The sequence below is a fragment of the Entelurus aequoreus genome, linkage group LG06 (genome assembly GCF_033978785.1).
Source record: "Entelurus aequoreus isolate RoL-2023_Sb linkage group LG06, RoL_Eaeq_v1.1, whole genome shotgun sequence".
In the NCBI taxonomy this organism is placed as follows: Eukaryota; Metazoa; Chordata; class Actinopteri; order Syngnathiformes; family Syngnathidae; genus Entelurus; species Entelurus aequoreus.
In genome coordinates, this window is record NC_084736.1 from 80,705,367 (window position 1) to 80,720,177 (window position 14,811).

A 14,811-nucleotide genomic window follows, 5' to 3' on the forward strand; every position below is an offset into this window, starting at 1 on the left:
GGTCACTGCATGACTGCAAGCTAATCGATGCTAACATGCTATTTAGGCTAGCTATATGTACATATTGCATCATTATGCCTCATTTGTAGCTATATTTGAGCTCATTTAGTTTCCTTTAAGTCCTCTTAATTACATTTATATCTCATGACACACTATCTGTATGTAATATGGCTTTTAATTTTTTGCGGCTCCAGACAGATTTGTTTTTTGTATTTTTGGTCCAATATGGCTCTTTCAACATTTTGGGTTGCCGACCCCTGGGCTAGGAGACCCCGAGAGTAACAAGCGCTTGCCTTGTTGCCTTTCCATTAAGAACAATAAATTAGTTTTTAGTATAAGTTTGCTGGTTTCAAGAAATGTAATGCCGAGCGCATATCATTATGTCAAGATAATGGCACTAGCATTTACTTCATTTAAGAATATTTTTCAACATATTGAGCAAAAAGGTCTCATATTTGTTTTTTCTACCAAGAAAAGTGCACTAGTGAGAATATACTTATTTTAAGGTATTTTTGGGTTCATTGAGGTTAGCTAATTTTACTTGTTTTGGAAAGTCTTGACAAGCCAAATTTTCTTGTTCTATTGGCAGATAATTTTGCTTAGTTCAAGTAAAATAGCCCTCATTTTTGTATTTTTTTTTCTTGTTTTTGAACACTGACTTTTTGCAGGGTGACATTTCAAACAATTTTGAACAGAAAGAGTTCATGCACATTCAGATAAATTTTTCAAAATTACAATAAAAGGCTGTATATATGCGCACTAATTGACTGAAAGAGCATGCAGTTGGCGCGATGATGTCATGTTATCCATGGAAAAATGCATTTTTAGACAATATGATTTGCCTGAGCGGCTAGGAGACCCCGAGAGTAACAAGCGCTTGCCTTGTTGCCTTTCCATTAAGAACAATAAATTAGATTTTTTTTTTCCAACAAAAGTGCACTTGTTATTTGTGAGAATATACTTATTTTAAGGTATTTTTGGGTTCATTGAGGTTAGCTAATTTTGCTTGTTTTGGAAAGTCTTGACAAGTCGAATTTTCTTGTTCTATTGGCAGATAATTTTGCTTAGTTCAAATAAAATACCCCTCATTTTTCTTGTTTTTTTTCTTGTTTTTGAACACTGACTTTTTGCAGTGTACGTATTTTTTAAATAAATACATCCCGATTTTTTTAGTAATCTTAAAAAAACTATATATATTTTTTTTGACCAAGTATTAAAAAAATAAAAACCTTTTTTCAAAAAAACACTTTATTTCTATTCTGAATGTTGCTGGGTCGCGTTTGGTTTTGGAATTGGATTGCATTATTATAGTATTGTTGTGTATTGTTTTGTTGGATTGATTAATGAAAAAAATGTTTTTAAATAAATAATTTAAAAAAACCATCTAAATGCCGATTTTTTTAGTAATCTAAAATATAAATTTTTTTTTTTTGACCAATTATTACAAAAAATAAACATTTAAAAAAAAAAAGAAAAAGAAAATAAATAAAAAAGTTGGTACACTTTATTGCTATTCTGAATGTTGCTGGGTCAGGTTTGGTTTTGGAATTGGATTGCATTATTATGGTATTGTTGTGTATTGTTTTGTTGGATTGATTAATAAAAAAAAAATTAAATAAATAAATTTAAAAAACCATCTAAATGCCGATTTTTTTAGTAATCAAAACATTTTTTTTTTTTTTGGACCAATTATTAAAAAAATAAAAAACATTTTTCCAAAAAAAAAAAAAAAAAAGTTGGTACACTTTATTGCTATTCTGAATGTTGTTGGGTCGGGTTTGGTTTTGGAATTGGATTGCATTATTATGGTATTGTTGTGTATTGTTTTGTTGGATTGATTAATAAATTATTTAAAAAAAATAATAAATAAAAATAATAATAATAAAAAAAAAAGGAAAAAAAAGTGCACTTGTTATTAGTGAGAATATACTTATTTTAAGGTATTTTTGGGTTCATTGAGGTTAGCTAATTTTGCTTGTTTTGGAAAGTCTTGACAAGCCAAATTTTCTTGTTCTATTGGCAGATCATTTTGCTTAGTTCAAGTAAGATACCATTAATTGTATTTTATTTTTTTCTTGTTTTCGAACACTGACTTTTTGCAGTGTAGGTGCTTCATTAAACTCACAGCGTGAAAAGAAGGAAGAAGAAAAAAAAAATGCGATGCAAGTGTAAGCCACTGTGACACTATTGTTCATTTTTGATTTATTAATGTTTTTAATGATAATATCAATGAGGGATTTTTTATCACGGCTATTTTGAAATTGTTACTAATATAGATACTGTTGTTGATAATATTCATTTTTGTTTCACTACTTATAGATTTTTCCGTGTCATGTTTGTGTGTCCTCAATTGCTCTCAATTGCTCTGTTTATTGCTATTCTGAATGTTGCTGGGTCGGGTTTGGTTTTGGAATTGGATTGCATTATTATGGTATTGTTGTGTATTGTTTTGTTGGATTGATTAATAAAAAACATTTTTTTAAATAAATAATTTCAAAAAAACATCTAAATGACGATTTTTTTAGTAATCTAAAATTTATTTTTATTTATTTTTTTGACCAATTATTAAAAAAATAAACATTTAAAAAATAAATAAATAAATAAATAAAAAAGTTGGTACACTTTATTGCTATTCTGAATGTTGCTGGGTCGGGTTTGGTTTTGGAATTGGATTGCATTATTATGGTATTGTTGTGTATTGTTTTGTTGGACTGATTAATACTATTTTTTTTTAAATAAATACATTTAAAAAAAAAAATTTTAATAATCTGTTTTGACCTATTATTAAAAAAATAAACATTTAAAAAAAAAAGAAAAAAAAAGTTGGTACACTTCATTGCTATTTGCTATTCTGAATGTTGCTGTTTGGTTTTGGAATTGAATTGCATTATTATGGTATTGTTGTGTATTGTTTTGTTGGATTGATTAATACATTAATAAAAATAAAAAATAAAAATAATAATAATAATTAAAAAAATAAAAAAATAAAAGTGCACTTGTTATTAGTGAGAATATTATTATTATATTATTTTAAGGTATTTTGGGGTTTATTGAGGTTAGCTAATTTTGCGTGTTTTGGAAAGTCTTGACAAGCCGAATGTTCTTGTTCTATTGGCAGATAATTTTGCTTAGTTCAAGTAAAATACCCCTCATTTTTGTTGTTTTTCTTCTTGTTTTTGAACAGTGACTTTTTGCAGTGTACGTGCGTCATTAAACTCCCAGCGTGAAAAGAAGGAAGAAGAGAGAAAGTGCTGTTAATTGCAGACTGCTCATTAACTAAGCAAAGCTGTGCCAGTGCTCATCATCATGCTATGTTTTCATTCCCACTGAATGTGACATTAAAGTGAAGAGGAGGCAACATGTCTGGCAACAATGTCGCTTAACAACATTGGCGAGCTTCTTTACGGCTATATTTAATGTTCCTCTTGGGAAGAACACCTGCAGCAGCGACACACCACTCCTTATTCCACCCGGCGACGTGTTTATGGGGATAATTGCTTACTTTATAAGCCTGCTTACGTGCAACCTTCTTTTGCACACTTATGATTTTGAAGGATTCCTCCCATTGAGTCGTTAGGAGAGCGGCGGTCACCAGCGTGAAATGACACCTCATTGGGCGACTGATTAATGGCGGCCGTTATCCTCGTCGTACAGCGGCGAGATAATGCTGTTGTGTCGCTGGCGGAGCATGTGAACATGGCGTGTGACAAGGAGCGTCACACCTGACACATCATGCTGACAACACCCTGCTGGGAGGCAATTATTTCACTCTGTATACCGTATTCTCCGGACCATAGGGCGCACCGGATTATAAGGCGCACTGCCGATGAATGGTCAAATGTTGATCTTTTTTCATATATAAGGCGCACCGGATTATAAGGCGCACTGCCGACGACTGGTCTATTTTTGATCCTTTGTCATATACAAGGCGCACCGGATTATAAGGCGCACTGCTGATGACTGGTCTATTTTTGATCTTTTGTCCAATATAAAGCGCCCTGGATTATAAAACGCACTGCCGATCAATGGTCTATTTTTGTAAATCTGTTTTCATATATAAGGCGCACCGGATTATAGGGCGCACTGCCAATGAATGGGCAAATTTTGATCTTCTTTCATATATAAAGTGCACCGGATTATAAGGCGCACTGCCGACGACCGGTCTATTTTTGATCTTTTTTCATATATAAATCGCACCGGATTATAAGACGCACTGCCAATGAATGGTCTATTTTTAAAAATATTTTTTCATATATATGGCGCACCAGATTTTAAGGCGCACTGCAGATGAATGGGCAAATTTTGATATTTTTTTCATATATAAGGCGCACCGGATTATAAGGCGCACTGCCGATGAATGGTCTATTTTTTTTAAATATTTTTTCATATATATGGCGCACCAGATTTTAAGGCGCACTGCAGATGAATGGGAAAATTTTGATCTTTTTTTCATATATAAGGCGCACCGGATTATAAGGCGCACTGCCGACGACTGGTCTATTTTTGATCCTTTGTCATATATAAAGCGCACCGGATTATAAGGCGCACTGCCAATGACTGGTCTATTTTTTTTTTTCATATATAAAGCGCACCGGATTATAAGGTACACTGCCGATGAATGGTCTATTTTTTTAAATGTTTTTTCATATATAAATGGGGCACCGGATTATAAGGCGCACTGCCAATGAATGGCAAATTTTGATATTTTTTCATATATAAAGCGCACCGGATTAGAAAACGCACTGCCAATGACTGGTCTATTTTTTTAAATCTTTTTTCATATATAAAGCGCACCGGATTATAAGGCGCAATGCCGATGAATGGTCGAATTTTGATATGTTTTCATATATTAGGCGCACCGGAATATAAGGCGCACTGCCAATGACTGGGCTATTTTTGATCTTTTGTCATATATAAGGCGCACCGGACTATAAAGCGCACTGCCGATGACTAGGCTATTTTTTATATTTTTTCATATATAAGGCGCACCGGATTATAAGACGCACTGCCGATGAATGGTCTATTTTTTAAAATATTTTTTCATATATATATATGGCGCACCAAATTATAAGGCGCACTGCCGATGAATGGGCAAATTCTGATATTTTTTCATATATAAGGCGCACCGGATTATAAGGCGCACTGCCGACGACCGGTCTATTTTTGATCCTTTGTCATATATAAGGCGCACCGGATTATAAGGCGCACTGCCGATGACTGGTCTATTTTTGATCTTTTTTTCATATATAAGGCGCACCGGTTTATAAGGCGCACTGCTGACGACTGGTCTATTTTTGATCCTTTTTCATATATAAGGCACACCGGATTATAAAGCACACTGCCGATGACTGGTCTATTTTTTATCCTTTTTCATATATAAGGCGCACCGGATTATAAGGCACACTGCCGATGACTGGTCTATTTTTGATCTTTTTTCATATATAAGGCGCACCGGTTTATAAGGCGCACTGCTGACGACTGGTCTATTTTTGATCCTTTTTCATATATAAGGCACACCGGATTAAAAGGCACACTGCCGATGACTGGTCTATTTTTTATCTTTTTTCATATATAAGGCGCACCGGCTTAAAAGACGCACTGCTGACGGCTGGTAAAATGTTGATCCTTTTTCATATATAGGGCGCACCGGATTATAAGGCGCACTGCTGACGACTGGTCTATTTTTGAGCCTTTGCCATATATAAGGCGCACCGGATTATAAGGCGCACTGCTGACGACTGGTCTATTTTTTATCTTTTTTCATATATAAGGCGCACCGGATTATAAAACGCACTGCCGATGAATGGTCTATTTTTCTGAATCTTTTAAGGTGCACCAGTTTATAAGGCGCACTGCCGATGAATACTCTATTCAAAACAAAAAAAATTAATATATAAAGCGCACCGGATTATAAAGCGCACTGTCGACAACCGGTCTATTTTTGATCTTTTTTCATATATAAAGCGCATCGGATAATAAGGCGCACCGCCGACGACTGGTCTATTTTTTTATCTTTTTTCATACATAAGGCGCACCGGATTATAAGGCGCACTGCCGATGACTGGTCTATTTTTGATCTTTTTTCATATATAAGGCGCACCGGTTTATAAGGCGCACTGCCGACGAATGGTCTATTTTTGATAGTTTTTCATATATAAGGCACACCGGATTATAAGGCACACTGCCGATGACTGGTCTATTTTTGATCTTTTTTCATATATAAGGCGCACCGGATTATAAAACGCACTGCCGACGATTGGTCTATTTTTCTAAATCTTTTTTTCATATATATGGCGCACCGGATTATAAGGCGCACTGCCGACGACTGGTCTATTTTTGATCCTTTGTCATATATAAAGCGCACCGGATTATAAACTGCACTGTCGACGACTGGTCTATTTTTTATCCTTTTTCATATATAAGGCGCACCGGTTTATAAGGCGCACTGCCGATGACTGGTCTATTTATGATCTTTTTTCATATATAAGGCGCACCGGACTATAAAGCGCACTGCCGATGACTAGGCTATTTTTTATATTTTTTCATATATAAGGCGCACCGGATTATAAGACGCACTGCCGATGAATGGTCTATTTTTTAAAATATTTTTTCATATATATATATGGCGCACCAAATTATAAGGCGCACTGCCGATGAATGGGCAAATTCTGATATTTTTTCATATATAAGGCGCACCGGATTATAAGGCGCACTGCCGACGACCGGTCTATTTTTGATCCTTTGTCATATATAAGGCGCACCGGATTATAAGGCGCACTGCCGATGACTGGTCTATTTTTGATCTTTTTTTCATATATAAGGCGCACCGGTTTATAAGGCGCACTGCTGACGACTGGTCTATTTTTGATCCTTTTTCATATATAAGGCACACCGGATTATAAAGCACACTGCCGATGACTGGTCTATTTTTTATCCTTTTTCATATATAAGGCGCACCGGATTATAAGGCACACTGCCGATGACTGGTCTATTTTTGATCTTTTTTCATATATAAGGCGCACCGGTTTATAAGGCGCACTGCTGACGACTGGTCTATTTTTGATCCTTTTTCATATATAAGGCACACCGGATTAAAAGGCACACTGCCGATGACTGGTCTATTTTTTATCTTTTTTCATATATAAGGCGCACCGGCTTAAAAGACGCACTGCTGACGGCTGGTAAAATGTTGATCCTTTTTCATATATAGGGCGCACCGGATTATAAGGCGCACTGCTGACGACTGGTCTATTTTTGAGCCTTTGCCATATATAAGGCGCACCGGATTATAAGGCGCACTGCCGACGACTGGTCTATTTTTTATCTTTTTTCATATATAAGGCGCACCGGATTATAAAACGCACTGCCGATGAATGGTCTATTTTTCTGAATCTTTTAAGGTGCACCAGTTTATAAGGCGCACTGCCGATGAATACTCTATTCAAAACAAAAAAAATTAATATATAAAGCGCACCGGATTATAAAGTGCACTGTCGACAACCGGTCTATTTTTGATCTTTTTTCATATATAAAGCGCATCGGATAATAAGGCGCACTGCCGACGACTGGTCTATTTTTTTATCTTTTTTCATACATAAGGCGCACCGGATTATAAGGCGCACTGCCGATGACTGGTCTATTTTTGATCTTTTTTCATATATAAGGCGCACCGGTTTATAAGGCGCACTGCCGACGAATGGTCTATTTTTGATAGTTTTTCATATATAAGGCACACCGGATTATAAGGCACACTGCCGATGACTGGTCTATTTTTGATCTTTTTTCATATATAAGGCGCACCGGATTATAAAACGCACTGCCGACGATTGGTCTATTTTTCTAAATCTTTTTTTCATATATATGGCGCACCGGATTATAAGGCGCACTGCCGACGACTGGTCTATTTTTGATCCTTTGTCATATATAAAGCGCACCGGATTATAAACTGCACTGTCGACGACTGGTCTATTTTTTATCCTTTTTCATATATAAGGCGCACCGGTTTATAAGGCGCACTGCCGATGACTGGTCTATTTATGATCTTTTTTCATATATAAGGCGCACCCGATTATAAAATGCACTGCCGATGAATGGTCTATTTTTTAAAATATTTTTTCACATATATGGCACACCGGTTTATAAGGCGCACTGCTGACGACTGGTCTATTTTTGATCCTTTGTCATATATAAGACGCACCGGATTATAAGGCGCACTGCCGATGACCGGTCTATTTTTTTAATCTTTTTTCATATATAAGGCGCACCGGTTTATAAGGCGCACTGCTGACGACTGGTCTATTTTTGATCGTTTTTCATATATAAGGCACACCGGATTATAAGGCACACTGCCGATGACCGGTCTATTTTTGATCTGTTTTCATATATAAGGCGCACCGGTTTATAAGACGCACTGCTGATGACTGGTAAAATGTTGGTCCTTTGTCATATATAGGGCGCACCGGATTATAAGGCGCACTGCTGACGACTGGTCTATTTTTGAGCCTTTGTCATATATAAAGCGCACCGGATTATAAGGCGCACTGCCGACGACTGGTCTATTTTTGATCTTTTTCATATATAAGGCGCACCGGATTATAAAACGCACTGCCGATGAATGGTCTATTTTTCTAAATCTTTTAAGGCGCACCAGTTTATAAGGCGCACTGCCGTTGAATGCTCTATTCAAAACAAAAAAAATTAATATATAAAGCGCACCGGATTATAAAGCGCACTGTCGACAACCGGTCTATTTTTGATCTTTTTCCATATATAAAGCACATCGGATAATAAGGCGCACTGCCGACGACTGGTCTATTTTTTTTAATCTTTTTTCATACATAAGGCGCACCGGATTATAAGGCGCACTGCCGATGACTGGTCTATTTTTGATCTTTTTCATATATAAGACGCACCGGATTATAAGGCGCACTGCCGATGACTGGTCTATTTTTGATCTTTTTCATATATAAGACGCACCGGATTATAAGGCGCACTGCCGATGACTGGTCTATTTTTGATCTTTTTTCATTTACAAAGCGCACCGGATTATAGGGCGCATTAAATGAGTCATATTATTATTTATTTTTTTCTAAATGTAAAAGACTTCCTTGTGGTCTACATAACATATAATGGTAGTTCTTTGGTCAAAATGTTGCATAGATGATGTTTTACACATCATATTCAAGCCGCTTTCTGACAGTCGCTTCCGGATGCGCCGTTTTGTGGTCTTATTTACGTGGCTCACCTTCGACAGCGTCTTCTCCCCGTCATCTTTGTTGTAGTGGTGTAGCGTGCAATTTTTCAGGATTTATGCAGATCCCAAATACAGATCAGCAGGTACCAGAAGGTAAGAAAAGTTGCTTTTGCATAATATTGCGAAAACCTTACCTTATACACGCACACCATAATAATACTCGTATGTTTAATGCGCCGACAATCCATCAAGCGGTGTGGCTTCATAGCTTACCAAAGTCCTACTAAAACATTTTGATAGATTTTTGAGCGCCGTGTGTAATGTTCTATATTTTCAATGGAACATATAACATGTTGGTGTTGTTCACTTGAGTCATATTGCCATCCTAGTGCAGTCTGCACATATCTCTTATGTGTGACTGCCATCTACTGGTCACACTTATCATTTCACCATGTACCACAAATATTTTCAATGGAACATATAAAATGTTGGTGTTGTTCACTTGAGTCATATTGCCATCCTAGTGCAGTCTGCACGTATCTCGTATGTGTGACTGCCATCTACTGGTCACACTTATCATTTCACCATATACCAAAAAAAAAAAAAGTCTTCGAGGTCGGTAAGCAAAACCAGAATTATTCCGTACATTAGGGTCAAAAGGTGCACCGTCGAGTTTTGAGAAAAATAAATATTTTAAGTGTACTTTGTAGTCTGGAAAATACGATAATTTTGTGAACTGGGGAATTCTACATATTTTTAATTAAGTTTAAGATATATATTTAACAGTTTACTTTTTTTAAATTAAAATACAACTATGATACTTTTAGGTGAAAATGTGTTTTACTCAAAAAAAATATTTTAAGTGCACCTTACAGTCCGGAAAATACGGTATATAAAAAATTATAATTCATATGAATATGATTTTATTTTTTTTTAAACCATATAATTCATAATTATTGTGATACCATTAAACACACAAATGATATGTAATCAGAAATAGTAGAACAATTAAAGGGGAACTGCACTATTTTTTGGGAATTTTAACCTATCATTCACAATACTTACGTGAGACTAGAACACATGTACTATTTTTGTGCATTCTAATTTGTAATATACGGCAATTATGGGCTGTTTAACAATGAAGAAAAATTGGAGTCATCTATTGTGCCCATTAAATGCTTTTTAGGATGCTTTATAGGCGGAATAGAGCAAATATTAATAGGTCCATTGTTATTTATGAGTTAGAATACATAAAAAAAGAAAAACATAAGTGTATTTGTCTCAGATACAGTAATGATTGTGAATATATGGAGAAAAGTGCAGTTCCCTTTAACAGAATACAATAAATGTGTCATCAAAATCATCATTGCTTGATCTCACAATAAGTTATTCTCCAAACAAAGATGTCATAAAAGATGCACATTATTAAATCTTCCGTGTTGCTCACCTTTGGCTTTCTTGCCTCCAAAGCAGCCGGCGTCGTCCTTCTTCTTCCTCTGTGGCCCCGCAGAGCCGGGGGCCTGTGGCGCCGACGGGTCTTGGAACCTGTCGGCCCCTGGCACTTCCTTGTGGACGTGGTAGGACAGGTTCCTCATGATGCAGACGCAGTTCTCCACAGACTAGGAGGCAGCAGACGGTTAGTGTGTAGTGTGGTGTAGTGGAGTGTGTGTGTGTGTGTGTGTGTGTGTGTGTGTGTGTGTGTGTGTGTGTGTGTGTGTGTGTGTGTGTGTGTGTGTGTGTGTGTGTGTGTGTGTGTGTGTGTGTGTGGTCACTACAACGCTGTTATAGTTCAAGTTAAAGTAGCAATGATTGTCACACACACACTAGGTGTGGTGAAATTTGTCCTCTGCATTTGACTCATCCCCTTGTTCACCCCCTGGGAGGTGAGGGGAGCAGTGAGTAGCAGCGGTGCGGCGCCCGGGAATCATTTTGGTGATTTAACCCCCAATTCCAGCCCTTGATGCTGATGGCACAACAATTAATTTCTATGAACATACATTGTTTTTAATAAAGTGTACTAACCACACATATTTGTTTAATTACGTGAATATATTGTGAAGATCTACATTTTAGTTGCAAGTTACTTTAATATATTTGACAATTTTTTAATTTTGAATTTAATTTAATTTTTATTTTTTTTATTTTATTTTTTATTTTATTTTGAATTTTTGTTTTTTTAAATAAAGTGTACTAACCCCACATATGTGTTTAATTACGTGAATATATTGCGAAGATCTACATTTTAGTTACAAGTTACTTTAATATATTTGACATTTTTTACAGTTTGTACGTTCATGGTGTGATGGCACAACAATTAATTTCTATGAACATACATTTTTTTAAATAAAGTGTACTAACCCCACATATTTCATTAATTTTGTGAATATATTGTGAAGATCTACATTTTAGTTACAAGTTACTTAACAATGAATTTCTATGAACATACATTTTTTTTAATAAAGTGTACTAACCCCACATTTCTATGAACATACATTTTTTTAATAAAGTGTACTAACCACACATATTTCTTTAATTACGTGAATATATTGTGAAGATCTACATTTTAGTTACAAGTTACTTTAATATATTTAAAAAAATTTTTACAGTTTGTACATTCATGGTGTGATGGCGCAACAATTAATTTCTATGAACATAATTTTGTTTTAATAAAGTGTACTATCCTCACATTTCTATGAACATACATTTTCTTAATAAAGTGTACTAACCACACATATTTCTTTAATTAATTAATTAATTAATTAAATTGAATTGAATTTTCTAATTTTAATTTTAATTTTATTTTTAATTTAATTTTAAATTTTAAATTGTTTTAATAAAGTGTACAAACCCCACATATTTCTTTAATTACGTGAATATATTGTGAAGATCTACATTTTAGTTACATGTTACTTTAATATATTTGACTTTTTTTTACAGTTTAAACATTCATGGTGTGATGGCACAACAATTAATTTCTATGAACATAATTTTCTTTTAATAAAGTGTACTAACCCCACATATTTCTTTAATTACGTGAATATATTGTGAAGATCTACATTTTAGTTACAAGTTACTTTAATATATTTAAATTTTTTTTACAGTTTGTACGTTCATGGTGTGATGGCACAACAATTAATTTCTATGAACATACTTTGTTTTTTATAAAGTGTACTAACCCCACATATTTGTTTAATTACGTGAATATATTGTGAAGATCTACATTTTAGCTACAAGTTACTTTAATATATTTGACAATTTTTAAATTTTTATTTAATTTAATTTTTAATTTTAATTTTATTTTTAATTTAATTTTACATTTTTAATTGTTTTAATAAAGTGTACTAACCCCACATATTTCTTTAATTACGTGAATATATTGCGAAGATCTACATTTTAGTTACAAGTTACTTTAATATATTTGACATTTTTTTACAGTTTGTACGTTCATGGTGTGATGGCACAACAATTAATTTCTATGAACATAATTTTGTTTAAATAAAGTGTACTAACCCCACATATTTCTTTAATTACGTGAATATATTGTGAAGATCTACATTTTAGTTACAAGTTACTTTACAATTAATTTCTATGAACATAATTTCTTTTAAATAAAGTGTACTAACCCCACATTTCTATGAACATACAGTTTTTTAATAAAGTATACGAACCCCACATATTTCTTTAATTACGTGAATATATTGTGAAGATCTACATTTTAGCTACAAGTTACTTTAATATATTTGACAATTTCTACATTTTTCATTTAATTTAATTTTCATTTTAGTTTTATTTTTAATTTAATTTTTAATTTTTAATTGTTTTAATAAAGTGTACTAACCCCACATTTTTATGAACATTAATTTTTTTTATAAAGTGTACTAACCCCACATATTTCTTTAATTACGTGCATATATTGTGAAGATCTACATTTTAGCTACATACTTTAATATATTTAACATATGTACAGTTAGTTTCAGTGTCAGTCAGGTGATGTCCAACCTTATTGTCCATATCTTTCTTCCCTACAGCTGACTGGAGGGCGTGCAGCAGTGCGTCCACCAGGCCGTCACACTCCCTCAGTCTGCGTCGAGCCTCCGCCCCATCTGAGCTCACGTTTCTGAAAGCACACACACACACACACACACACACACACACACACACACACACACACACACACACACACACACACACACACACACACACACACACACACACACACACACACACACACACACACACACACACACTGAGTATTTGAGTGATATTCAAGTACAGTAGTAGTAGTAGTTACTTCTTTTTTTCTTCTTTTTTTTTTAAAGCTCCCATTAATGCCCTTTTAGCCTTCATTTCAGTACTGTTATTGCACTGGAGAATAATACAATGTGTTGATCAACTTGACATGCATTTGCATCACTCAACTCTGCTAAGCAATGTGCTCTACATACAACACACAAAGACAAAGATATGTTTCAAAGGGCCAATTTATTTCGGGCCAGAACAAATTGACAAGACTATTTTGAATAGCTGCAACATAACATACATAAGTAACAAACAGCATAATAACAACATAGCTGTAAACCTGGCTTCACCCAAGGCACACATGACATACACAAAGCCTAACCAAGCATTTTTTTTCTCTCAAGGAATTGTGAAATAAAATCATGTCTTCATGAGATCAACACTACTGAAGCCCAATACACTCTACACATTTCCCCAGTTTTAGTTTAGAGATAAGGAAATATTGGCCTGGCCCACTAGGATCCCTCTTTATGTTTGTGAACTTTATAGTCTATACATTTAGATAATCAAACACTCTAGAAGTCTAGAATGAAAGAGTATATAAGAGAATTGACAGAGTGTGTACCTTCAGTGCTGAATAATGAGCAGAGGAAGAGTTTGGAGTGTTTTCTTTAGCTTGCTTTCCATGTTTATGTGCTCACTGTCCACTGTGTCCAGGAACTTGGAAAATGTTTTCGTGCCATTTGCCGTTTGACGCCCAGTATCATGCTAATTAGCTGCCTGAAAGCGGGTGACTCGATTGTAGAAATAGCCTGCATGTCTTCTAGCACATACGCTGCAATGGCTCTATCAATGTTGTCCTGGCTAGCAGTCCCTCCGTTAAAATCCAGCCACTGTTGGAGGTGGAGGTGAAGTGTGTCTCCCTTTACTAGCTTCGTCGAAGCATGTTGCTTTTGTAGCTGTTTCAGCAGATTTGAATTGCTGTTTTAGGCAGTAGATAGGATCTTTGATCCAAGACACAACTTACATTTAACTAAAATGTTATTTTCTTTGTGCTCGACAAAAGAAAAGTAGTGAGAATATCTCCATGTTAAGAAACTCGGCTTCAGCTCCGCCATGATGTCTTGTTAGTAAACACAGACACGCCCCCCCCCTCCCTCCCCTCCCCACATCCACACCCAGACACACACACAGCGCCTCTTCTCTTGTCTTCGTTGTAACACAGGAAGAATCAGAAGGACGACACTGCAACTCTCCAATAAAACACACTCAGATCTTCAGTTTCTAGCCGATACTACATAAAAAATAACGTAAAATAACGCAGTAACGCGTCATGTAGTAACGGTAACTGAGTAAACAATAACGCGTTAGACTACTAG

General features: G+C 35.1%; 1 protein-coding gene across 12 annotated transcripts in view; it reads right to left on the bottom strand.

The window, feature by feature from the left end:
- The window catches only part of arvcfb (ARVCF delta catenin family member b), a 492,749-nt gene that overhangs the window by 74,631 nt on the left and 403,307 nt on the right, over positions 1 to 14,811 (bottom strand). For all 12 annotated transcript variants that reach the window (XM_062051626.1, XM_062051621.1, XM_062051625.1 and 9 more), the window contains 2 exons: positions 13,193 to 13,310; positions 10,641 to 10,812 (listed from right to left, as the gene is read on the bottom strand). In XM_062051626.1, the coding sequence (XP_061907610.1) occupies positions 10,641 to 10,812; positions 13,193 to 13,310 (290 nt within the window). The remainder of the gene's footprint in view (positions 1 to 10,640; positions 10,813 to 13,192; positions 13,311 to 14,811) is intronic.